General features: G+C 36.1%; 2 protein-coding genes across 11 annotated transcripts; one reads left to right on the top strand and one right to left on the bottom strand.

The window, feature by feature from the left end:
- Positions 1-113: 113 nt before the first annotated feature.
- Positions 114-9,357, bottom strand: LOC132041774 (dihydrolipoyllysine-residue acetyltransferase component 4 of pyruvate dehydrogenase complex, chloroplastic). The gene is made up of 7 exons (XM_059432470.1): positions 8,876-9,357; positions 7,010-7,527; positions 6,156-6,347; positions 5,302-5,389; positions 5,135-5,205; positions 4,959-5,042; positions 114-527 (listed from the first exon to the last, which is right to left on the bottom strand). Exons 1-7 carry the CDS (start codon positions 9,162-9,164, stop codon positions 423-425), a joined length of 1,347 nt encoding a protein of 448 aa, XP_059288453.1. The 5' UTR covers positions 9,165-9,357; the 3' UTR covers positions 114-422.
- Positions 9,358-16,361: 7,004 nt separating this feature from the next.
- On the top strand, positions 16,362-27,165 carry LOC132041773 (uncharacterized). Of its 10 annotated transcripts, XR_009411239.1 has the most exons (16): positions 16,363-16,822; positions 18,060-19,201; positions 19,305-19,483; positions 19,979-20,181; positions 20,421-20,489; positions 21,251-21,323; positions 21,939-22,095; positions 22,176-22,467; positions 22,610-22,724; positions 22,872-23,035; positions 23,210-23,284; positions 23,383-23,807; positions 24,196-24,260; positions 24,641-24,692; positions 24,798-24,825; positions 25,279-25,644. XR_009411239.1 is itself a non-coding variant. In XM_059432469.1 (12 exons), the coding sequence occupies exons 1-12, from the start codon at positions 16,484-16,486 to the stop codon at positions 23,569-23,571; spliced, it is 2,994 nt and encodes a 997-aa protein (XP_059288452.1). In that variant the 5' UTR covers positions 16,362-16,483; the 3' UTR covers positions 23,572-24,032. The 10 variants fall into 10 exon arrangements, 2 of the variants coding, with proteins under 2 accessions (XP_059288452.1, XP_059288451.1); XR_009411238.1 differs by having other exon boundaries at positions 24,798-25,644; XR_009411236.1 differs by having other exon boundaries at positions 24,196-24,692.
- Positions 27,166-27,379: the final 214 nt, after the last annotated feature.

Raw genomic sequence — 27,379 nt, 5'->3', positions numbered from 1 at the left:
TTAAAACAGAGATGCGTTAGTTGAATAATTCCATAAGACAGCCTAAGAGCTCACCATCCACTGAATTTTACCGTCTTTTCGCACGAAGAAATTCGAGCTTTCGCATTAGAGGATTAAACAGAAAATGCCAACACCTAGAGTATTTTAAAAATAGATCACGAGTGGACAAATATATGAAACATGCTTAATTCTCGCAATCCATCAAAATACAAGTTCTTTAAAAAAAATCAGCAAATGAAAAGGCATTATCGCGCCTTTCCAGAAATTTCCAAATTGCACTGCTAGTTTCACTCTGAACAACTGGAAATTTTTAGCACATGTAGAATGACTGTTAACAGTATCGGTTGCAATAGCACCCCAGCGTGTCTTAGCCGCAAAAAAGGTATAGATTTTTCCTCACTTTGTTTATCTGAACTCTCCATCTACATTGTCAAGCTCTCTGGGTTCTCAATAATCTTCGAAAATGTTTGAAGGAAAGCTGCCAAGTCCGCGCCATAAACAATTCGGTGATCTGCTGTGACGTTCACCTGTAAAATATTCAAAATGTGAAGTATGAATAGTCTTATGATGATGACAACGTCACTTTGATTACGAAAACTCATACAAGGCTTCGGTTTAGACTTCAATGCAGGGCTTCAAACATAGGTAAAAATATAAGTCAGACGTTTGTACATGATTAAGGAAACACTTTCAGTAGCTATTTGGTATACCTCTACCAAAAGTTACCATACTTTAAACTCGAGAAGGAAGACAGAGAAATAGATGGAGGAAACTGGAGACATGTAAGAAGGGAAATATACAGAAGAAACTTTCTATGGGCAGCAGCCTTTCCAGTTTAAGGAAAAGAAAGAGGGATTTCGAAAGAGTCAGAAAATTGTGAAAATGAGAGGAAAGGTCAAAAGGGTTACTATTTAATAATGTGCCTGATGATGTATGCATATTGGTAAATTAGCAAGGTTGCATGCTATATCTTGTAGCACTATGTCTAGATGAAAATGTGAGATAAAACAGTTGATCTCCAAGAGTAAGACCAAGGATTAGCATCCAAAAAGTTTGTGTTTGAGTGACATTTTTCAAACACGAATATTTCTCAAAACCATATCCAATTTCACATTCCAAAAAACCAAACCCAAAATTAATTCCCTCCAAAACCAACCAGAAAGCAAGCCAATCTTAAATCCAAAGATAGCTTACATTAACCAAAACCTCCCACAAATACATGCCAAGAGCGATAATTTCTTGAGGCTCATGAAGTGTATCTCTTATTGCACTTGTGTGAGCTCTGTACCTATGTGAGCTCATATTGTCAATTCCAAATCCGGATGAAAGATGACGGTTGCAATAGGTTGATGACCAGTGTAAAACTAGTCAATTTATAAAGAGTCCTCTTTATAATGGTCCAAATGGAGTGGAATGAATATAGAGGATTCATTTAAGGATCCCAACTAGTTTGGAATTGAGGCATCATAGTTGTTACGTCTCCTTTAGACTTTAAACAACATTAGAGACAAAAGAAATCGTGTTCATATGTGCCTCACCGCCATTGGATTCTTTGTTGCGTAGTTGGGACGATGAGTTAAGAATAACAAACTTTATTTAATCCTTCATATCAAGGAAACTAAAACATGAGAGGGATTAGATTAGAACCACTATCATCATAAACCACGGCTTCCTAGCAATATGAACTCCAAAATGCTATTAACTAGAACTGAAACCCACCCAAATCAATAGAAACTACACAAATTAACACCAGGAGACTAGTTGGATAATCATGATTATAGCCTAAAGGTTTCAAAGTTAATGTACCTCCAAGCCCATCAACATCCAAGTCAACTTGACCTAGCCCATGGAAGGGCACATGAAGCAAGACACTATCTAGAGCTTTCTGTTAAGATGGTAACTTCCATCAGAAAATTTTCATCAGCGTTTTATGTTGGTTGATTGGCACAAAATTGGGGACCACATATCAAACCAAAATGTTACCCAAGAACTCAGCATGCAAAGACTATCGTATTTCAGTAATTTTTAGGTGCTTGCACCACCCCAAATTGATTCATAGGATGTGAATGGACAAAATGAAATTGAAGTTTTCTTCTCTAGACTCTATTCATGGTTCTTCGATCCATATATAACCAAAAAATGACGAGACATGTTAACGTGATGTTTGTTGTTGTGCTTGAGTTAACAAGTTCCATATACGTCTGCACTTCACTAGTCATAACTTGTTCAGATGTGATTGACGATTATGGATTACTTCAGATACAATAATCGCCAGTCCCACTTATCAAAGTAAAATTTAAACTAATCCAGCGCAAGAAAAAACCGGTCCTTCATTGCTCTTTACTGAATAGTTTTCCTATCTCACCATTCCAGACGTAATGATATGAAATTACTTAGCATCTTTAGTAGAAGTTCAGACAAAAGTCATTGTGAAGATAAAAGGAAACTCTTTTTGCGCATTAAGTCTGCTTAATTAGCAGCATTTGCTGTAGAGCATGTAGTAATGGATAGGAAAGCTATGTTTATCTTGCTAATCAACAAGATCCCAGTTGGCAGTTAAAATCTCCCAACCCCATCTTCGTTTAAAATCTCCCAACCCCATCTTCGTTTAAAATCTCCCAACCCCATCTTCGTTGACATATATATATATTAGCTCCACATGCACAAAGGTCCAGTTGATGAAAGTCTGGAACACTTGGAGTTGCTTAATTTATGCTCGTATTCCGTGATTCTTTTAAATTCCCTAGCTTGTCATTGTCTATAAGTGCTTAACTTGTTTACTAGGTACACTTAAACTTACATAGGCGAATGTCATTCTGAAAACCTATTCCTCGTCTTAAACTTGCTTCTCACTCTCTCGGGCCTACCAGACTAGACCCTTTTCGCAATTTAATAGATATCAAAACCAAATACTGAAGAGATCTATATACCAACTAAGGGAATTAAAAGTAAAAAGACACCCTGAGAAGCAGGAAGTGCGGGAACCGATCTAGTGCAACGTAGGAAAAATATAGGAAATGCACAAGATTCTCTTCTATTGATATCGCGCAACATCTTCATAAACATATTCATAGCAAGAGTGGAGGATGAAGTAAGGGATAGGCTACTGGAAATCACAGGCTTTAGTGATGGGACTTTTCCTATCAGATATCTGGGACTCCCATTGTCGCCAAAGAAGTGGCGTAAGCTGGACTGCCATCAACTTTGTGTGAAAATCACTGAGAAGATCAGGACAACATCAACTAGGCACTTATCCTATGCAGGAAAGTTACAGGTGATAAACTCTGTATTATTTTCATTACATAACTTCTGGGGGCAGTATTCATACTCCCTCAGAGTGTGTTGAAGGAAGTTGACAGGAAATGTAGGGAGTTTCTAGGGGGAAGCTCTACTGAGCAGAGGAAGACTCCGCTGGTGGCTTGGGATACTGTTTGTAGACCAAAAAAGTATGGTGGATTGAACATCAAGAATTGCAAAATATGGAATATGGCATCTGTTGGAAAATTGATTTGGCTGTTGATCCATAGGAAGGAAATGTTATGGGTGAAGTTGGTACATGGCATTTATATGAAGACAGATACTGATTTTTGGACCCACATCCCTCCACAAGACAGTAGCTGGTATTGGAGAAAGCTACATGACATCAAAGTAGAAATGCAAGCTTGGTATCAGAATGGTAGGTATTGTCTCAACCCTAAAGGGACATACTCTATTTCAATGGGGTATGACTCTTTAATGGGAACAAGGCCAAGATGTAACAATGCTGGACTGATCTGGGACAGGATTTTACAACCAAAATACAGGTTCATGTTGTGGTTAGCTGCGCAGGGAAAGTTACTTACCAAAGACAGAATGGTTGGCATGGGGTTGAATTGTGATAGCATAGAATGTGTGTTATGTGAGATTGGATAGCATTGAGGACACTCAGCATTTGTTCTTGGAATGTTCATAGGCTGCTGAGCTTTGGCAAGGGATTCAGGGGTGGACTGGGACGCAGATCCCACAGAAGAGTGTCAACACAACATTAAAGAGCATTAAGCAGAGGCACTGGTGTAGATTCAAAAGGAACTGATAGCTGCAATCTTTGGAGCAGGGATTTATCGTATTTGGCAGACAAGGAATGGAAATTTTCAAAGAGAAGCATGTGAATACTAGTTTTGTCAAACAACAGATTAAGAGTATAGTTACTGAAAGAGTTAACATGTATAGAGGAGCTAAACAGGCTAGAAAGTGTGTAGGTTTGATCAGCTTTGTACTTGGTCCTTGAGACATGATTTGCCCAGCACCCTTCCTGGAAGGTGGTTGGGGGATGGGGCTCTTTAGGTGTGTGATTCTTTTGAGGGTATGGTAATATTTACAGTTTGTTACAAAAAAAAAATCTTCATAAACTTTCTTTTTGTTATATGATGTAAAGATCATGCATACATCAAGGATTCTCGAAGATAACAAGAGGAGATCTTGTGGAAACAACATAGAACAATGCAATGTATCACAGAAGGGAAAGATTTACAAGGATAAAAGAAGCAGAATAAAGGACGCAACGAGGATGATTCAGCCATTTAAGAATCAAACAAAAGCTATTAGAAATTATCAAAGTCTAACTGATTATATGATGGCCAGAAAGGAGGTTTTTGCCACAAGCACTTGGAAGGGAGGTGGAACCTTTGAGAATCAACAAAACATGCATCTTAAAATAAACAGATGGTGAACAACCATATTTTTCTTTGTTTTCCACTTCTAGCATTCAAGGGAATAGGAACTGTTTTAATCACAATTTACATAACAATTCAACCGTGAGTTATAATTTTGAGTGGCTAGAGTAAGACAAATTATTTTGGAAACATTATCGAATTATAGCGAGCACCGATAAGTGACAATAAATTTTACTTCTATAATTATCTTCTGTTAAACCTAGCACTTAAAATAACTTAACAATGGGAAAAGAATACAAGACATACCAGCATCTTATTTTTGACGCTGAAGAACCCATCAGCATTAGCTACAACACTTGGTTTTGATGCTCCAACAGCCATTATCGCCCCCTGAACATCATTCAGTTTTAAAGTTGCTGTTATTTCCTACCAATACAATGAATTTAATCAGAAACAGAAGTCAGCTGTATCCGATCCCTTACCTGGCCGGGAGGAAGAATAGCATCAAATCGGTCCACACCAAACATACCCAAGTTGGACAATGTAAAAGTCCCTGAATTTGGAAACACAACACGTCAGTAGACTTAAGATAAGCTAGAAATCCAGGTACAACCGTACAAATTCAACGAAAACAAGTAATAATAGTAACCTGAATTGTACTCGTGTGGCTGTAGTTGCTTAGCCCTAGCCTTCTCTACCAGTTCCTTCCACTTTTGAGACAACAGATACAGATCCAACTGCACCAATGTAAGATAAAAATAAGCATTACCTCTAAGGGCCCGTTTGGCCATGATTTCGAATCTTGATTTCATTGATTTGAAATCAGGTTGATTTGAAGTTGAAATTGTTTATGGACATGCAATTTGGATCTCAAAAGTTGTCTTTTATTTCATAAACATGAAACACCCACAATTCGTGAAAACTATCCAACTCTTATACAATCTTACCAAATGAGCAAACCTAAACAGGGTATCGGAATATCCTAAGGTGCCACATTAATAAATTGCATATCTCCACGTTCCTTTTATAAATAAATGCTTGCGATTACATGCTATTACAAACTTTTAAATACGCATAATTTTACAAAGATCCATTGGTCCAATAAATCAAAAATAGCAGAAACTAGTTATTCTTATATATAATCCTCTCACATGGTACGGACAATCTCTTCACGTCAAGCATGAGTAAAGGGATCCTTTTTTGTAAAATAAAAACGTATGGGTCAAGTTTTATTTTTATTTTTTAAATTGAAATCACAAACTTGGAAGTGAAATCCTACCTTTTAGTAGGATTTGGGATTTGAAATCAAAATTTCAAATTGACGTTGAAATTTTGTTCAAATGTCATAAACAAACACGGATTTCAAATCAAAACTTCAAATTCGAACTCCAAAATTGCATGGCCAAATGCCTACGAACTTAACATCTTTGGTAGAATCAACAACGATTTAAACCAACCACGTGAAATGCTGCATAATTAGGAGACTTGATTCAGTGACGCTACCTTGTCAGCATCCTGAAGCACAGGTGTTATCAAGCCACCATTAATCGCCACAGCAACTGCAATATTTATGCTGCTGTTGTACGTAAAGCTCTTTCCATCTTTACAAGAGGAATTCACAACTGGATGCTGAGCTAGTGCCATTGCCGCAGCTTTGGCCAACAATGCAGTCATTGTAACACCCTTCTTCTTAACCTGTTTATCCATTCAATCACAAAGCATCTCAAAAATCCCAGAATCTAAAACCAATTCATATCAGTTAATTTGCACACTTTTATTATGCATCATATAATAGTCTATGTTAAATCATGTGACCGCCTTATTTAAAAACAAATTACGGAAAAGGTTCAAAATTGCCCTTAATGTATTAGAAATGGCTCAAAAATGTCCTCCTTCTACCTATTGAATCAAATTTGGCCCTTCTTCTGCCTATTGGATCAAATTTGCCCCTTCTTGCGCCTATTGGACCAAAAATGCGCTTAACACATTAGAAATGTCCTCCTTCCACCTATTGGATCAAATTTGCACCTAACGTTATTTTCAGGCTTAAAAATGTCCCTCCATTAACGGCACACTTATATTACATTTGATTAATTTTTAATTAAACACGTGCACTTTATTTATTGGTCCACATAAAATTCTAACCTGTCACCCGACCCATCCATGACTCAACTCAACACAACATCCGATTTAAATTAACGCAACTAAGCATAAAATCATTCTTTTACATGCCGTTTTCAATTAATTTCTATGACAACCTTACTCAAGCACGTGAAAGATCTCGTGAACACCCTGTTAAATTGAAGTATAACTTATATTGAGTTCACAATGTAAAGTTTCAAATTTAAATCACTCACCTTCAGGTATAAAGCATCAAGGGCATCAGTAACAACCGGATATCCAACACGAAATGTGGGTACAGAAAGACTCTCCACCATATTCTTAGACACTGCAACTTGCATTGTAGTGAACGGAACAACTGTCGACCCGGGAATCTCCGGTAAACTAGCCGAAGCAGCTTTTTCCGGCGTACCCACTGCCGAAGCTGGAGTCGGAGCAGCAGGAGGAGGAGATGGTGCTGGAGTAATTCCAGCAGCTTTCTCAACATCCTCAGCTGTAATCCGTCCAAATGGACCCGATCCGTTCACTTTATTAATATCAACTTTATGTTGCTTTGCCAATTTCTTCGCATTCGGCGTTGCAACAATCTTCCTCGGCCCATCATCAGAAGAAGAAACCTTAGATGGAGCTGCAACTTCAGGTTCAGGAGTAGTCGTCGATCCAGATTGGCCTTGTGCTTTAGCTTTAGCTTCAGCAATTTCCTCTTCGGTTTCAGCTAAAAGCCCAATAGGGGCACCAACCGGAGCACTTTCACCTGTTGGGATGAAATAACAAGGGCGTCATGTTGAAGCTAATAATTGCAAAACTTGAACGACCATGAATCAGACAACAAGAAAACTATATCAAAAGGAGCATAATATTTAATAAGGTTTGGTCAAGTTTCTACATATTGGGAAAAGCAATATAAGAAGCATAAAACATATTGAGAAAATAATATCCCCCTAAACAAGACTCTTTAATGACTACATTGTGGATGCTATTGTGTTTTTGTGGGAATGAAGTATCTTCAATTTATAGAAGTCCAAAACTAACATCACGTTCGTTAACAACAATAGCAGCAAGAATCCCATCAAGTGGCCTGCATATTAGAAAAACTAATATAAAAAGCATAAAACTAACTCCCTCCGTCTCAAATTATCTGTCATGATTACTAAAAATAGTTGTCTCAAATTATTTATCATCTTAGAAGTTCAAGGCACAATAAATTATCTTTTTCCTATTTTACCCTTAGTAGAATTTTGTCATTAATAGAGATGACACATAAATAGAGTAAACATTTAATGAAGACAGATTATAACTTAGACATAAATAAGGGTGAAGTAGTAAAATACCCCTCATTAATTAATACTCACTCCGTCACAAAATAAGCGTCACCTAAGCAAAAAATTGTCGCTTTTGAAATTCAAGGCAAAAAAATAGTAATTGTTTCCAACTATACCTTTATACTAAACAACTATTTCTTCTTAATAGTGTTCAATTCTCAAGAACCATTTAATAAACTGGGGTAACTTTGTAAATTATACCTTGTATTTATTATTTTTCTTACTGGGCATAAAATGAGCTAAAGTGACACTTATTTTGGGACCGATGGTGTATTTCTTAAAAGGCGTGTAACACGATAAAGCAACAAATAATTTGAGAAGGAAGGAGTATTATGGTAGAAAATCAGGGCAAATCCTAACATTGTCCTGTATTGACTTGTCACACCCCTTGAGGAGCTATAAATAGAATGACAATTTTACTATATCACCCCTAATTATTGCTAAGTCATCTAATGATTGAAATCAAAGTTGCACAGCCAGTGAGAATTCGTTGAAGTTTCCAATTCAATAATTAATAATAAGGGTAAAACATGTATGAAATGGTAAATTGTCTGTTAGTTTTCTAAACTGGACAAGTAAAAGTGGACAACTATACAGGACAAGTAAAAATGGCCGGAGGCAGTAATTCTAATTATGGTAGAAAATCAGGAACATCACCTTCGTTAACAACAATATAGAAAGTGACACTTATTTTGGGACTAATGGAGTATTTCTTAAGGGGGGTGTAACACAAAAAAGCAACAAATAATTTGAGACGAAAGAACTATTATATAACATTACCTTCATTAACAACAATAGCAGCAAGAATACCATCATAAAAAGTCTCAACATCCATATCAGCTTTATCTGATTCCACAACAACTACTGATTCACCTTTACACAAAACATCACCTTCCGTTTTAACCCACGACACTATCTTTCCTTCAGTCATCGTTGAACTTAACGCTGGCATGAAAATCTCTCTAATCTTGGATTGAATAACTGGCAGTTGTTTCTTGTAATTTCCTGTTTTTTGTGGGAATACAGTGAGACGACCAAGTGAAGATGAGAAGGAGATAGATGATGCCATTGAAGTTGAGTTTTTTGGTGAAAATGTGGTGAAGTTAAGGGAATTTGAGGGATGATTTTAGTGATTTATATGAAGGAAGAAGTAAGAGAAATGGCGGAGATGACGAGGAATAGTTAGTTAAGTGTAAGCTTTGAGTTTTCCGCCTGGTGTAATGTAGGCAAAAAGTTCGTTGGGCTGATTTGGGAAAATTACAAGGTGATGTCCTTTTATTAGGCCATATCCTTTTTTAGCTAACATTTTAGATTTTTTCTATAAAAAGTTGTGTATGTATAATTAGTGCTCCTCGCTTCCTTGTTTATCAATTTGATACATAAAAGTACTAAACTATCATCTAACATTTGTGATAATTTACAAGAAAAATAAATGATCGTGATTAAATATTTTCTTAATAAAAAGATTTTTTGTTTTGTCAAAAGGATCTTTAAATGGTGATTTAAAAGGTCACTCAGTTACAAAGAAAGTGTTATTTTCTAAACAATTAACCATAAAAGAAATATGTGATGAAAATTTCACGAGAGATATTAGAGTGTAACCAAGTAAGAAACTAGTTAGCTTTAATAGTTCAATACTGCAAGAGATATATTAGGCTCAAGAATATATTATTATGCTGCCTCACATTCAAAGCTACAGTTGGTTGTGTATATATACACAAGGAAGCATACAACACTTAGGAGTTCTAGTTACAATCAACTACTACTAGCCTAACCTTTGGCCGAGGCAAGGGTTCGTCAAGATGTATCTTTAGTGGATAAAAACCGTTAGAGATCTTTTCCGAGCAACTTTGTCACGTCTAATAAGTCTCCCTCGCGTTGGTGCGAGCATGAAACACGGGTTAATAAACAAGTGGTCGAAGCAACATTCGAGGATCGGAACACGAAGCTCAAACTAAATGATCCGGCCGAGATCGCAAACAAAGTGGTTTTTCTTGTGAAACCGACGCATTTCCAAGGAAAGTGGCATAACCTCCCGTTGACTTCCTATCATCTTCCTAGCCTCGCCAATGATCTTTTAGTGGATGTAGGCAAAAAGTTCGTTAGACGATTTGAGATGTCCTTTTTTTAGATCTTTTTAGCTAACATTTTAGATTTTTTCCTATAAAAAATTGTATAAATAATGCCCCTTACTTCCTTGTTTATCAATTTTATACATAAAGTAGTAAACTATCATCTAACATTTGCGATAATTTATAAGAAAAATAAATGATCGTGATCTAACATTTTCTTAATAAAAATTTCAGATTTGGCAAAAGGATCTTTAATTGGTGAATTAAAAGGTCGCTCAGTTATAAAGAGAGTGTTATTTTCTAAACAATTAACCATAAAAGAAATAAGTGATGAAAATTTCACGAGTCATCCTAGAGTGTAACCAAATAAGAAACTAGTTAGCTTGAGGTTAATTGTAAAAGGATTACACACGAAGCTCATTAAAATTTTATTAAATTATGAAATGAATCTTTTTTTTTTTTTTGAATATCTACCAAAGAGAATTCAATAAATAAATAAACGTAAAATTTCACCAACCGCGTTCTCCGCATTTATGGACTTTATATTGAGACCCTTAGTTATAAATGTATACCATCGAAGATTGTATTTTGAGAAAATACAAAAACATTGTTTCCTTTGAAGTCAATCTTTGCTAATTTTTTTGAAAACTCCATCTTTTGTTATAAATATAACATTTTAATTTCTCGTATAATCTCGGTTCATTTTTTCCTTTTTTTGTTGTAGTTTCAAATAAGTAAATTTTATTTGTTTCGTTTCCAAGGAAAGTTAAAAGGAAAAATATATAATTTTTCTATTGTTGACTTAAATATCATCTTCCTTTAATCCCTACATTAAGCCCAAAGGATTTTTTTCAATAGTAAGAAAAAGCATATTACAATTTTAGTTTTGAAAATGAACAAAATACACATAAAAGGAGTCAAAAGAAAAATAAGCAAAAATAAAAAAGAAAAAAAAAACTAACCTACACTTTTGTTTGATAAGATTGATAATCCAATTGGAAAACATATAACAATGAATAAAAAATCTCTTTAAATAAGTGATGTATTACAACAACCTTTATATATCACCATATCCTTTTTTTAGCTAACATTTTTCCCAGATTTTTTCCTATAAAAAGAAAATAAAATTATAAATAATTTACCCTTACAATTGAATGCAAAAAAAAAAAGGTTGTTTGTGTGATCAATTTTATACATACTTTCTTCTCCAAGTAGTAAATCTCTATCATTCTTTGCAAAATCATGAAATTTCTTTTCCTTGATTAATAATTTATAAGAAAAATAAATGATCGTGATCTAACATTTTAAAAAGACTTAATAAAATTTAGGAGTCAAAGTATTTAAAAAGGCAAAAATTAAGATCTTTAATTAGGATAAATTAAAAGGAAACTCCATATTGATCAGTAATGCATAAGGTAATGGCAAAGAGAAAGTCTTATTTTGAAAATAATTGGGAATTGAACCATAAAAGAAATAAGTGATGAAAATTTCACGAGTCATACCATCTGTTGAAGAAAACCAATGTAACCAAAACTAATTACCACGAAATTAGTTAGCTTTAAATAGAGATTATAGTTAATTAAAAAAAATGAAAAAATATAAAAAAGGTCAAAAAAGGAGATAAAAGATAAATAGGAATGATACTTTCTATTTTTATATTATATATAGTTTGTACGTGTAATACATATTCCTTTTATTTTTTCAAGTAAAGTGTTTTGCATCACACTCCTTATTATGTCGGCTTGGACTTTTACCTTTTATAAGTGAATTAGTTAACTAAACTCCATCAAACTTTCTCATTAATATCAATAGTTTAATACCTCAGGCTGAATTTACTTTGATCCGAATGTAAATTAAAATAAGTGGCCTTTATTCAAACAAAGGGAAATGGCCTCCTAATCTCATACTTGATGATTATCTATTTATGTACTTGACATATTATCTCTTGAGCAGAGGGTCTTTCGGAAACAGCCTCCTTACCTTCCACGGTAGGGGTAAGGTTTGCGTACAATTTATCCTCACCATAACCCACGTTGTGGGATTTCACTGGGTATTTTGTTGTTGTTGTTGTATACTTGACAGGTTATGCGTATAATCATGGAAAATTTACATGGCATAGCTAATTCTAAGAGATATTTATGGTTAATAACCACTATTTGCAACAATTACATTTCGTAGCTACATTTTCATTTCGTAGCTATATGCAGTTGTATATATGTATTTGAATGTATTTGATTTTTAATGAGGTTTATGTAGTTCTGTTCTGGAATGTCTTGTATCCTTAAAGGATGTGTTTTTTTTACACACTATGTATATTTAGTAAAATAACTATATTGTATTGAAATTTGATATAATTCATTAATATCAAATTTTGATACAGTCAAATACATCAAAAAATGTATATGAATGTAGATGCTTTGAATGAGTTTTATGTAGTTGTATTTGAATCATTATTTTGAGAACGTACTGCAATGGCTGAATACATATGCATGTGTATTTAAAATATATGTATATGAATGTAAATGCTTTGAATGAGTGATATGCATTTGTATTTGAATCATTATTTTGGGCAACACAATACAATGGCTGAATACATATGTTTGTGTATTTATATACATATGTATATGGTTGAATACGTATTTTGACTGATTTTATGTGTTATTTGTTTCATTTATACATATGTATTTGAATTATTTTATGTGTTGCTTGTTTCATTTATATAAATATGTATATGGTTGAACAGAGTATTCAAATACATCAAAATACACGCGCCTGCTTCCAAAAACTAGCTACAAAATGTAAATACATAAAAGATAGCTACGGATTGTTAGTAGCTCTTAAAATGTAGTTATTCCTGTAAGTTGCCCTATAATTATTGCATTTTATTATATGCATTGTAAAAATACCATGAACGATTTAGTACTTACACAATTCAACTATATGTATTTTGTTACTTGACGGTGGGAAGTTTTAGTGCATGCACATTAAATTGAGAGATCAGTTATCCATATACATGAATGATCCATTACAAGTACAATCATAGTGCGTCCAATTATTTTACTTGTGCCCTGTGGATGAGATGGGACAACTTGTATATGCTTGCATTATGGACATGTATTTTGCTTTTTATAATGAGACTATTTAAAACTATCACTCTAGCTAACCTAAAGATCCGAATCTTTTATCGATCTTGTACCTTAGTACGTTATACTTACCTAATCTTGAACCTTGAATTTCTTTTTCAATCAGCTGGCATACCTTTGGGCATATTTGAACAACAACAACAACAACAACAACATACTCAGTGAAATCCCACAGTGTGGGGTCTGGGAAAGTAAAATGTACACAGGCCTTACCTCCATCTCGGAAGATAGAGAGGTTGTTTCCGGAAGACTTACCTCAAGAGAAAACATGATGAGAAAAGGTCGGATAAGCGAGAAAGTTTAAAGCAATACGAAAATGAAACTAACGAAAGCGAAAAAGCCATGATAAAGCAGTATGAGAAAACAAAAATAATAGCTACCACAGATAAATATGATAATTGTGGTACAAGGACCAACATATAGTTGCACGAATCAAAGGACAAGAAAATGAAGATCAAAATTGCGACTACTAGTACGACGGGATACTTGGGACTACCTACTAGCCTTCTACCCTAATCTGGGTCCTCGATAGCCTCCTATCTAAGGTCATGTCCTCTGAAGACGGAACTACGCCATGTCCCGTCCAAGCACCTCTCCCAATACTTCTTCGCCTACCTCTACCTCTTCGAAACCGTCCATAGCCAACCTTTCACACCTCCGCACCGGGCATCCGTGTCTCTCCTCTTCACATGCCCAAACCATCTCGCCCACGCTTCCCACATCTTATCCTCCACTGATGCCACTCCCACCTTATCTCGGATATCTTCATTCCTAATCCTATCTCGCCTGGTGTGCCCACACATCCATCGCAACATTCTCATTTTCGCAACTTTCATCTTCTGGACGTGCGAGTTCTTGACTGCCCAGCACTCCACCCCGTACAACAAAGTCGGTCTCACTACCACTTTGTAGAACTTGCCTTTAAGCTTTAGTGGCGCCTTCTTATCACACAAAGACTCCAGAAGAGAGCCTCCATTTTATCCACCCTGCACCAATACGATGCGTGACATCATCGTTTGGGCATATTTGACCCTACCCCGAAATTCTTTCCTTACTTTATTTCAAAAGAATTTAGTTTGTGATCGAGGGCGGTCAAATATGAGATAGATTGCAGTTACAGTCAGAACTTAACCCGGCTAATTTCATAATGTTGACTCCACAGAGCGATAGTGAACGAGACAACAAATGTGAAAAATCTTCACGTTACGGTTGCCGCTTCTTTCATAACGAGGACTAAAAAAAGAAGACAAATATAGCTAAACAGCTGCACCAGAAAGAACAAAAAAAAAACAAAAGTTAAGGTGATAATGGTCTTTTCAAGAATATGGGAGTACAAACTAAGGGACTTGTAAAACAAAAGAGATTCTGTTGGAAGCAACTTTAAGCCTTACCTTTTTCGTTTAATCTAACCATTTTCTAAATTTTACATATGAATGAAAGCTATATTTTGACAGATAGGTCTATTTATATAAACTATCCTCCTAAGAAAAAAACTTAAAAACATTAGTTTCACAACCGAGGCTTTTAAGAGATATAGAGAGTCTCCTGATGGATAGCGGGCAATCCCATTTTTTTGAATAATATTTCAAAAAAGTCTTCTAGAAAAATTCATCGAATTAGAGGAACTCCTCTTCTTCGATGAAATGATCAAGGAATACTCGGAAACACATCTCAAAGAGTTGGGGATGGAATTCATAAAAAATGATCCAATTAATCAAGATACAGAATGAGAATATCCATATGATTTTGTAGTTTTCAACAAATATCATATGTTTTTATTATTCCAAGCGGGTATTCAATTTTGATTTTTGGATAATAACTTGTCAGAGATGGTTAAGAATTAGTCCAAAATGCTAGTCATTATGACTCACCTTTTACAATCTGTATATAAATGCTGAGGTACTTCCTATATTTGATATTTGAGTCTCTAAGTCCTTATTAGCTATTATAACATACCTTCTATATTACTGAAAGGCAATGATTCTTCGGTTTTATGTTTCTTGGGATGCATCATCACTAGAATTTTTTTTTTTTTTTTTGATTTAGATACAACTATATATGCGATACAAGTGAGTTACAAGTGCTTATGAATTAACATTTGATTTAGTTTACAAAATTTGATATCACGTTGCATGGAGTATATTATTTGATCGCATATTAATCAAATACAAATTTTCTAGTGGGTAGCTCCCGAATGATCATGACGAATAACCTATATATATATATATATATATATATATATATATATATATATATATATATATATATATATATATATATTAATTAATTATCATGGTGAGGGATAGAAAAATGAATAATTATAATATTTGTATGATTTATAAAACTGTACCACATAATTTAGAATTCTGAAAATCATAAGTTAAAATTATAAAAAAATTAACATAATATGATAATAGATGAAGATAAATTAACATAACTTGGAATTCTCTGTTCGCCACAGGCAAAGAGAAAGTCCACTCCCCGTACATTTCCCTAATATTCCCCACTTTTCAAACAAATCAAGAAAAATCATCAAACTTTCGTGGTTTATGTATAAATTGCTAAATTTCAAAACCAAATTAGTAGTATTCTTTTCTTATCTTCCAAATTACATGACATAACGAGCTCTCGTGAGCTCAACAATGAAGGAATTAGAAAAAGAAGGAAGAAGAGAGGGAGATATGGAGAAAGCGAGAGAAAAATTAGATATTTTCATTAATCATACTCCCTCTATCCCAATTTAAGTGTCTTATTTTCCTTTTTGATCTGTCCCTGAAAAGAGTATCTCCCTTTTATATTTAGTAAACTTGATAATTGAAATATCCTACGATTCAAATGATATTATAATACATTACATATATTTTTAATTTAAAATAACAAGATTCAAAAATACATTTTCACAAATTTCGTGTCTAATCAAACTAAGAATGGAGACCGAGTAGCAGCATATATTAACAACTCAAAAGAAGTCTATTAACAATAAATCTAGAACTTAAAGGACTATTATGCAAATAGTTAAACCTTCTAAAAATTCCCAAAACGTGACATTGCACCTTTTCTATATCTCTATCAACATCATCATCATTTCAACCGGATCTTCTTCGACCCGAAAATAATTTCAAACTCTCAGTTCTTTCAAAACCTAACCCTAATTCTTCAATTTTTTCAATTCAATGGCCAGTGATTCCAATGAACCTGCTATTCGCAAACACCATCGATCTTCTCCTTCAGATGAAGATAACGGAGAACCATCGAAACGCCGTAAACACCGTCACCACCACCGTCATCACCGTCACCATCGCCACCACAGCAAAAAATCCGACCCGAAACCCGATTCGAAACCCGATAACGAAACGGGTAAACCGAAAGGTGAAATTGAGAATTTAGGGATTGGTACTGTTATTGGTGTTTCTGATTTAGGGATTGATTATGATGATATGGAAGAAGGTGAAATTATTGAGGATGATGACGTGGCAACAAAAAAATTGGAGAATGAAGATGATTTAGACATGGTCTGTTTAGATTTCTTTCCATTCTTATTTCGCTATAAATATCGTGTTTATTTTTTTTATTAGCAATGCAATTTATTTTAGTTTTTGAAAAAAAAAAAAAGATGTCTTTTTTAGTAAGTAGGGGAAAACTAATGTTTTCAAATGCAAAATTTCCACTTTAAGCAACCAAAATAGTGCATGTGTTTGGAGTTTTACGATTTTAGGGGTCGTTTGGTAGCTAGATAGAAGGCAAGTTGTTCATGTATTAAATTCCGCATAAGTAATAGTACCATGTTTGGGTGGTTAGGAGGTAAGTTATTCATGGATTAGTTATGAGGTAAGTTATTCAACTTTAAGGGGTAGTTTGGTAGGAGGTTAGAGTTATGCAGGTACTAGCAACAGTGGCGTACGCAGGATTTTCAGTAAGCGGTGTCGATATTGATAGAAGAAAGAACAAGAATTTAATTATCACATATGCAATATAAGATATACCCTTGACCTGTTGGTTTAGTTTAGTTTTAAGTCCAACCTCGAGGAACAAAATTGGGCGCTAAACCATTGCACCACGTGGTATCCTTTGCCAAGGGGTGTCATTTCGTTTAATATATTATTATTATGTGCATAGTATTAATAAATATATATTTAGTAAAATTTTCCGACGAAGAGGTGTCGGGTGGTGACACCCCTTCGGTCAACGTGGGTGCGCCCCTGAGTAGTAATACATAGATTAGTTATGAGGGAATCTATCTATTTTTTTATGCAGAGATTAGTTATTCATGTATTAGTTATGCAGGTTTTCTAAATTGCAAACCAAACTACGTATTAATTTTATACATGAATAACTTACCTCTTAACCAGTTACCGAATGTGGTATTACTTATGTAGAATTTAATACCTTTATAACTCACGTCCAAACCAGCTACCAAACGACGCCTAACTAAGCAACCAAAAAAGGCCTGTATTTGGATTTTTACGGTTTTCAGTGTCAAATACATGTTAAATTAATGTTGTTTCAACTGTGTGATTAATAAGTGTGTTGCACAAAACAGACATGAGAATTATGTATTCCATACAGAGATTTGAACTTCACTATTACATTGAGGACAAAGTTACTCTAGGCGTGTCCTGGTGACTGAGGGCTTTCTTTTTATTAGTAAGAAACTTTCTTGCGATTGCTAAAATTTTATATTTTTTTTGTCTGCTAAAATGTTGGGAAGTTGTACTTTATCATTTAATTCGGCTCATGTTTCTTGTCTAGGAGTTGCATGAACCTCAAGGGCAAGGGCCTACAGACAATGTGGAAAAAGTCGACAGAGATTCCGCTGCTTCAGGACGGCATGATGAGCAAAGGAAAAGTAGAAAATCTGATAGTTCTAGAGAAAGGAAATCCAGTGACAAGCATTTTGCGAATGGTAGTTACATAGCTGAATCTGATAAATTGGACTCTAAAGCTCAGAAAGAAGATAGTTTTGCTGGTGAAGAAAGTAGAAAGAAAAAGAGCTATGATGAGGATGAAAGTGATATACAGGATCAAAGAAAATCTTTGACTCCTGAAAATGTTGGGAAGAGGCATAGATCTGTTAGGGTATCATCTTCTCGTGATGAGCACCATGAAGAGAAACATGTTACAAGGTCATCCAAGTCACCTGATCGGTCCAGAGGAAGATCGCGATCCAAAAGTGTTTTAGAGGAGTCTTTCCTTGTACCTAAGTCTCGTGAGAAAGATGACACATATGAGAAGGAAAGCAGATATAGAAGTAACTTGGATGATGGGGAAATTGGGCACAACAGAGACTATCGACATGGAAGCCGAGAGTCTTCAAGGGATTGGGAAAAAGAGCATAATTCTAGTTACAGCAGACGCTCTAGGGAAGGGTATCATAACCGGGAAAGTGTTGACAGATATCGGGAGAGTAGCATGGAGAATTACAGGGATAGAGTGAGAGAGAAAGACAGGGAGCGCGAGTTGGCTAGAGAAAAGGGAAGGGAGAGTCATAAGGAGAAGGAGAGGGAAAGGGAGAGGGAGAGGGACAGAGAGAGGGAAAGAGAGAAAGCTCGAGATAGGGAAAGAGAGAGGGAGAGGGATAGAGAACGGGAATATGAGAGGGGGACAGTGAGGGAGAGGGATAGAGAGAGAGATAGTTTCAGAGAGAGGGAGGAGAGAGAAAGGAGGAATAGGGATAGGGAAAGCAGAGGACGTAGTAGGGAGGCAGATAGGGATAGATATAGTGATAGGTCCAGCAGGCAGCGGAGATATGATGACCTTGATGATGGTCCTGCTTATAATAGACGTAATAGACATTATGAGACTGATATTGAGAGAGAAAGGACAAGTGATCACTTCAAAACTGAGAACACAAAGCAAAAAGCTGTAGAGACAGACAGTGAGAAATCTAGAAGGTATTGTTAATTCTAACTAGGAACTTTTATGTCAGAAACTCTTCAGTAGAGTTGATTGCCTTAATGTGTGGTTTTTGTTGTTCTCATTTTTGCTGGATTGCAGAGATGAAGTTGAGCAGGAGGATTATCAGGAAAAAATTGTTTCCCAGCTTGCTGAACAGGAAGAAGAAGACGAACTTGATAGAATTAAGGAGGAGAGCAGAAGGCGAAGGCAAGCTATTCTTGAAAAATATAAGAATCAGCAGTCACAGAAGGAAAAAGTTACTCTGTCCGGGGACGTCGGTAACTTCTTGGACTTGCAATCTCTTGATATATTATCCAATTCTGTTTTGCTGTATTTAATTTGAACTTTGGCCTATCTAGAGCTTTTACGTGAACGACGAAAGTCTTTGTTTGGTCAATTGTTTTGCTTTTCAGTTGTTCAACCTGAAGTGGTAAAGCACCTTCAGGTTTACCGTCTGCTTATTCATGATTATAAGCTGTGAATGTTGTACTTTGGCTAATCAATCACCTGTTTTGCATAGCAGTTTTAAGTGCCAAATTCATGCTTGCTTATTGAGTTTAATTTTTGATTTGCTCTTAAATATGTATGGTATAGATATTAGGATGTCGAGTTGAATTGAACTCTGTCGCCATTCAGGTTTTATGAAGTTTGACATTGCACCGTAAACCATCCAGAGTTATATGCTGAGATATTTTCTGTTGATGCTCTTCATGTTTATCTTTTCTGGATTGAGTTTCTGATCTCTAACTATGTTTTTCATTTTTTGGCATTAGTTGAGGTTTATCTGGATCAGTCCACTCAAAAGCCTGCAGCAGGAGACAATGTTGTGCCAGAGTCGATTGATGGTAAAAGCAATGGTGCAGTTGTCCATGTGGATGAGCCGACATTTTCTGTTGGGAAATCACCTCTGCAGAATGGTGATATTGCTGACGAGCAGGCTTCTGGAGCTGGTGGACTGGGACAGGGTACTCCAAAGGTGTGTCTCCAGGCCATTGGTTTTTCCTTTCCGTGGACCGGTGGTACTCGTTCTGCTTATTTATCTTTCAACACTATTTACTGGGAGCTCTTAATTCTTGTTCCTTTTGTCTTAGGGTTTTGTTTTAGAATTAGTTGATGCAGTACTTTGCCTTCTGTGCTTGCCTTTTGCTTCAGTAATTCTTCTCCTAAATGCGGACTTTATCTGATTATTGACTTCCGTTTGTCTACATTTTGCAGAGTGAGAGGTCGGCTGACATGTTTTGCGACGATATATTTGGAGAATCACCTGCTGGCGTCAGGAAAAAGGTCAGTCTCTGTCTTAGAAACATTGTTTTAGAAACATAGTCAGAGATTTTGGGTTGCTCATTCTTGGACTTTGGCTTGTGTTGACTTATAATGTCTAGAGACTCTTGGCACTAGAAGTATGCATACTGTTATGAAATCCAATGTAGTACTTGTTATCTTGGCCATCTCATTGCTTTCTTGTGCCTCTTGATTCTATTCATGGGATTATGTGCTGGACTGCTGGTATTGTTCTCTCTTATTCTGTTAGGAAATTCTTGAAGTTCTCTATTACAGCAGTGGTGTTTATTTTTTTCGAATTCGCACGAACAGGGAGCGTCCCTGTCTTTCCTGCTGAACCCAGAATGATAAATGCTGAACCATTTTGGACATGGTGACTACAAAATAGCTTTCATTTTATTATGTTTCTAGCTGAGACTTGAGAGTTGCTCCCTTTTTCCACACTGTGGGAGTGTCTGTTTATTTTATCAGTGGCAGACTTTGTAATACCATTCAGTATAAATTTTGATGTCTATGAGTAATGCATTGTTAGAACTCCGGATTCTGTGTGTCCCTCTACTTCCTTGCTCCACGCTGCCCAAACAATAACAAAGGAACCCCCTGGCCGACAAGAGATAAAAATGGGATTGTTTTCTTGCTTTGTGCTCTCACTTGTACTGAAACTGTGGAAAACATGCTTACTGTGCTAAGAGGAAGTCCTTTCCTTATATATTTAAAAAGTATATGGATTTCATGTTTCTCTGGTTTTATCTGTTGTCTTTCAGGGCAAAGGAGATGGCATGGCAGTTGAGCGCAGTGGCCTTCATGATAACTGGGATGATCCAGAAGGGTATTATAGTAAGTATCTCACTGACTTGTTACCTGGAACCTTGATATTTCAGCTTTTAATTCAGAGCATGCTGGCACTGCTACATTTTATATGTGCCACCATATTCCTTGATATTTACTCATGAGAGCCTCTTTCTCTGTGTTATTTGGTATTCTGAAGATGCTTGACAAATTTTGAGTTACATATGACTCATTTTCTGTTTACTTCTGTTGGATAATTACAACAACAACATACCCAGTGTAGTCCCAGAAGTGGGGTCTGAGGAGGGTAGGATGTACGCAGACCTTACCACTACCTTTATGGGGTAGAGAGGCTGTTTCCAAAAGACCCCCGCTCAATAGTGCTATTCATTCAAGTTCAGAGGCACAAAATACTTTTTATATTGCTAGTTGAGATTATCTTTTTGCCACGTGATATTATCTCTCCCATTCTTTTGTTTCTCCAATTATCCACCGAGTTTCGAACCGTGTGGCACTGACCCTCGGGGATTCTCGGATATAAATAAAGGTTGGTATAATTTCTGCCAGAAAGTGGTTTCAGCCTACCGCTTGGTATGTTCATTAATTTTTCATTTGATGGCTGAGAACCGTTGTCTTAGTTGATGTCTTCTTGTCGGTTTGCAGGTTATCGGTTCGGAGAAATTCTTGATGGCCGTTATGAGATTGTTGCTGCTCATGGTAAAGGAGTCTTTTCTACTGTTGTTCGGGCTAGAGATCTCAAGGCTAGATCTGGTGACCCTGAAGAAGTAGCAATAAAAATGATACGCAATAATGAAACGATGTAAGCTTTTAAATTTTCCCATTTCGTGCTACCCATTGCTTGTTCTGGTGGCCTAGTTATGTTGTTCCCGTCGTTGTCAGGTATAAAGCTGGTATGGAAGAGTTGGTCATATTGAAGAAGCTAGTTGGTGCAGATCCTGAAGACAAGTGCCACTGTGTTCGTTTAATTTCTAGGTTCGAGTACCGTTATCATCTTTGTTTAGTTTTTGAGTCTCTTCATATGAATCTCCGTGACCTCCAGAAGAAATTTGGTCGTAACATTGGACTCAAACTCACTGCTGTGAGGACGTATGCGAAGCAACTTTTCATTGCTTTGAAGCATTTAAAAAATTGTGGTGTGCTTCATTGTGATATTAAACCTGACAATATGCTGGTAAGTGGCATTTTTTGAGTAATCTTCATCTTACTGCGGCCTTGCTAATTCTCCAACTTTACATCTGCTGAGAGTAGCTTCCTTTGCTTTGCTTCCTTTAATTTGTATGTATATGTTGACCTTTCTGTATTTATTTGTTTAGGTAAATGAAGCAAAAAATGTGCTGAAGCTTTGTGACTTTGGTAATGCTATGTTTGCTGGCAAAAACGAAATTACTCCATACCTCGTGAGCCGTTTTTACCGTGCCCCAGAGATCAGTAAGCATCAATTCTTAAAATTTTCTTTTTATAAGGTGGTACTCGTTCTGCTTATTTATCAATTCTTAAAATTTTCTTTTGATCCTAAGGTAGTTTTGTGAATGTGTGGTTTTGTTTGATTAAGTTCTGTATTATGTCATGTTGCAGTACTTGGCTTGTCGTACGATCATCCGATGGATATATGGTCTGTTGGTTGCTGTTTGTTTGAGCTCTATGCTGGGAAAGTGTTATTTCCAGGTCCAAGTAATAATGACATGCTTCGTCTTCATATGGAATTGAAAGGTCCATTTCCAAAAAAGATGCTTAGAAAGGTTCGTCTTAGACATTCTCTATCTTACCGTAATCTAATTAGAAATATTTATGATTTGAAGCAGTTCTAGGTGATTGGATTAGGTGCTGCTATTATAGTTTTTTGCACCTTCATTAATAATTGTCATGATATAGTCAGTATGAAAACAATAATTCTCTCCTTTCTTTTATTTCAGGGTGTGTTTACAGATCAACACTTTGACCAAGATCTCAATTTTCTTGCCACCGAAGAGGATCCTGTTACAAAAAAGGTCGCTGTCCTGTCATTCTCTGATAAACAAACCATTGATAGTCATTAATGATAACCTTGCTGTATAATAACTTTGGTTGCACTTGTATACTTTTGCAGGCTATGAGGAAGCTGATTGTTAACATCAAGCCAAAAGATATCAGTTCAATAATTTCGGGTTCTCCAGGTGAAGACCCAAAGATGTTGTCTCACTTTAAAGATCTTATGGAGAGAATCTTTGTGTTGGATCCAGAAAAGAGAATAACTGTTTCCCAGGCATTGAGCCACCCATTCATCACGGGCAAGTGAACGACAATGATGATTTTCTGACTAGGGACATGCTGTTGCGCTAGATACTAGTGCATTATGATCATATGATCTTAGTTTATATTCAGTTCTCTAATCATTGGACTTTATCTGTTTTTATCTACTATCTTGGGTTAAGTGCTTCGGAGCTTGGCATGGTTGAAGTTGCAGAGAAGATTGCTGACCGTGGGAGACCTATATCTTGGCAGTTCTTTCAGTGGATTGTTTTCTGTTCTATCGTAAGATAACTTGCCAAAGGCGTTTTTCCCTTCTGTATTAATTCTTGATGGTGACATTATAAAGAGCTTCATTGAATTTTAAAATAGTTATCATGTCTCAAGTGATACTTTGGACTCAAGTCCTGGGAGTGGAAATTGACAGAAGCATGGTTATTCATATGTATCTGTAAATAAACATTATGAGTAATCTGTTCGCTCTGAATGTAGATTGGGATCCGTTCTTTTCGTTTTCTTAATCGCTTTTCAAATCTCTGATTTAATTGTTTGTTCATGTGGAATTTTATGTAGTTTTCCGGCCTTTTTTTTAATTGTGCATCTTCTCTCTTTTGTTTTACATACTGTTCAGAATCCTCGGGTCTTGGGAAGTCTAATTTACTCTTTCCTTCAGGATATCTACCAGGGCTTTGAGGCAAGATTCAGTGATTTAGATGCTTAAAAGGCACCCTGGAGAAGGTACCTTGGATTGTTTGTTAGGAATTACTGTGACACCCTTTAAATGTTGTGGATCATCTTGATTCCTCTAACATCAGCCATAATTTGTATTTTCTCCTTTGTGTGAATTTTTTATTTTTTCTTGACAAGTTCTGATTTCTGAACTTTAATTTGGTCTTGCCTGAAAAATTGAATGCCTGAGGGTGGCTTGTTAATGAGCCTCCGTAGGCTAGAATAGTAAAGCTATCAAGAGCTAGAGTATTTATTCTATTTGGGCTCATCGTTTTTTTCTGGAAATAATTTGGAGTCATTGTTGTTTCTTCTATTTCTTAAATCTTTGTATAAAAACACTTTCTAATGAAGTTGCATTGCATCTGATCCATGGTATGGTCATCCTGGAGCAATGTATGACTGGAGATGATCAGATGCAGCCTTGAAGTGAGAGTTGTTTCAGTGAGTTGTCAATTTTTTTTTTTCTTGCTGTTTGTTCATTAAGAATAATATATTCTTACATCCCTTTGAGAAGTGTGGTATTGATGTGGCTTTTTGTCTTGCTAGGGTGTGGTTTCATGCATCTGCAGTTCTAGTAAGTATCCTTGAATTTCATTACATCTCTGGTGTAATAGGTACCTATCTTTTGAAAACCTTATAGTATTCTATCAATGTATTACATTCAAAGTTAGCTGGTCATCCATGGAAATGACCTACTTGGAGTCCTCGGATTAAATTTTTTAACTGGTTTTGTGCAAAAAGGCCACTGTGGTATCAAAATCTTTCTCAAATTTCACTTGTCCCTCTACCGAACACTTACTTCCCGTGCCAGATTTTGTCATGAAAACAATCATTTGTCTAGCTTGCATTGGAATTTGACTTTGTAGCTCCTCTAAGCAACTGCCATTAAATTCTCTATAATTAGTTTAGTTTTCGATTCTGCAAGATTGAAGTGTCAGTCTAAGCTACAACATGTCTTCATCGAGGCATCAGGAGATGTTCTGCCTTGATTGTTCTTGAAGCCTACTGATTGGAAACTTCCATATAGGTTGAAAGGATTTTGAGGGAAATACACTATAATGTGTCGGAGAATGTGTCTGGAGCTCTCCAGCCTTTATTTGTGTTTGTTTATTGGATGCTTTTGAACGAGGCAGGGTAGAGGATTGAGTGAGCTGCCCTCCAAGGAGGTAAATTAGATAGGGAGAAACCTGATGGCGTGGACTAGTGGTCAATGAAGTAGGAGGAGAAGCATGAGTCTCAGGTTCAAATTCCAGTGGAGGCAAAGAACACTAGGCGATTTCTTCCCATCTGCCTAAGCCTTGGTGGGCAGAGCTACTCGATACCCCTGTGCTGGTAGGAGGTAGTAAGTACCCGGTGAACTAGTCGAGGTGCGCGCAAGGTGGCTAGGACACCACCATCAAAAAAAAAAAAGAGAGAGCGGGGGGGGGGGAGTGTTATAGTGCTCTCCATTGTATGCTTTGTCGTATGTTACCTTATACTAACTTTTAGCAAGTTGCCTACTTCAATTTTTTAGCCAATTCATGTTTCTCCATTTGAAGTAATGATAAACCTCAAACAAGTTTAAACAAGGACAAATTTGCTATCCCATATGTAAAGAAAAACAGAGCAGAGTGATGGAGAAGACAAGAGGATTGGCGCTCATGTGTGTTAGTTGGCCATAAGGATGTGGGGAAATATTTGGTTTCTGACCAAGCATGGGATTCTCGTTCAATATGCATTGCATTTTTCTCCAATCTTACATAGTCAAGAAAACATTTGACCAGCTTCCCAGAAACCTTCTTAGGCACCAATGTTCTGCTCCTTGGCCAGGCCTCTCTGACTCTGTATCCAATTTGTAGCCATTAGACTTCATTATTCATGGCAAGCTCCAATAAGTAACTGTAGTTTTCTCCTTATCAAAAAGTAACTCTAGTTTTCTATCCACAGGATCTGTCCATCTCGAAAGAATTGAGATGTGTGTGTTTTTTTCTTTTTTTTGATAAGGAAGAATTGAGATGTGACGTATAATCAAGAGTCTTTAAACCTCTCAACACATGACTACTATTCGGCTAGTAATCTTTCTATCTCATGCTAACAAATTCAACGTTCAAGTTCGATTTCATTTTTTCAGGTTTATGGTATAGTCATTGTCACGCTAGGCACTAGCAATTACTTTCGTCATTTGTCTATTCTACGTGTTGGTGGGTTTCTATTTTAGTAGTTTTATTATTTCAAAGAACTTCTACAATTCAAAGCATTCTAGGTTATCCTTCATTTTTTCCACGTTTCTCGTAAATTACAATCTTTTATCTATTTTCTAGCATGTCTTATATGTTATCGTCTGATCTGTTGTTATGCTGGAGTATTTGTGCGTGATAGAAGGCATTAGTTTTTTATTTGGGTTATGACTAAGATGGATGGCTTGTCTTTCAAATTGCTTTGAATATAAAAAGTTGTTAAAAGATACACTTATCCAAAGGAGTTTAAGGGTTTCCAAAGAGAGTTTATAAAGCCCTAGCCGCTTTACCCATAGCTTTAAGTTTCCAGTTAGATGCTAGTTACCTTATTGGTTGTCTAGGGGTTTGTAGAGGAGCTTATAATGTCTGGGACTGTTCCACTCATAACTTAAAGATTTTGAGTTGGATATTCAGATTCTTTCACATGGTGTCTGAGATAACTTTGGGTAAGCCCGTTTTCACAATTGTATTACTCTGCTATTAGTTTGGTCTGGACTTCTCACTTGCTCAATTCAGTACATTGAGCCATTAATTTGTTCAGGATTATCTTGTAGTTTGTTGAGCCTACTCGTTCTCTGCCCCATGCTCGCTCTTCAGTTTATTGAGTCTACTCTCTCCCGCAACTTTTGGTCCATTCTCGCCTCGTGTCTCTCCTCAGGTTCATCTTTAGTTAATAAAATTGAGGGAAAAAAAAAAAAGAGATCTTCAAATATCCACGTGTAAACTCTGGAGTCGGGACTACAGGAGTGGAAGGTTGTTAACGGATACACTTGTCCCTTATATGTTATGTAAGAATTTGCAAAGGAGTCTATAATATCCTAGGTAACTCCATCAATAGTCTTAATGCTTTGGGTTGGATGCTCATATTCCTTCACATGGTATCAGAGCCAAACTTTGGGAAGTCCGTTGTTA

The sequence above is a fragment of the Lycium ferocissimum genome, unplaced genomic scaffold (assembly GCF_029784015.1).
Source record: "Lycium ferocissimum isolate CSIRO_LF1 unplaced genomic scaffold, AGI_CSIRO_Lferr_CH_V1 ctg1166___fragment_1, whole genome shotgun sequence".
Taxonomy (NCBI): domain Eukaryota; kingdom Viridiplantae; phylum Streptophyta; class Magnoliopsida; order Solanales; family Solanaceae; genus Lycium; species Lycium ferocissimum.
Note: the sequence above shows the minus strand (reverse complement) of the source record. Positions and strands in the feature narration are given on the sequence as shown.

Coding starts and splice junctions, on each gene's coding strand:
- LOC132041774 (XM_059432470.1), bottom strand. CDS start 9,164: ATGGCATCATCTATCTCCTTCTCATCTTCACTTGGTCGTCTCACTGTA. Junction 7,528..8,875: donor TGCTATTGTTGTTAATGAAG/GTAATGTTATAT, acceptor TCATCCCAACAG/GTGAAAGTGCTCCGGTTGGT. Junction 5,043..5,134: donor CTATTCTTCCTCCCGGCCAG/GTAAGGGATCGG, acceptor AATGATGTTCAG/GGGGCGATAATGGCTGTTGG.
- LOC132041773 (XM_059432468.1), top strand. CDS start 16,484: ATGGCCAGTGATTCCAATGAACCTGCTATTCGCAAACACCATCGATCT. Junction 19,484..19,978: donor TACTCTGTCCGGGGACGTCG/GTAACTTCTTGG, acceptor TTTTGGCATTAG/TTGAGGTTTATCTGGATCAG. Junction 22,096..22,175: donor ATACGCAATAATGAAACGAT/GTAAGCTTTTAA, acceptor CGTCGTTGTCAG/GTATAAAGCTGGTATGGAAG.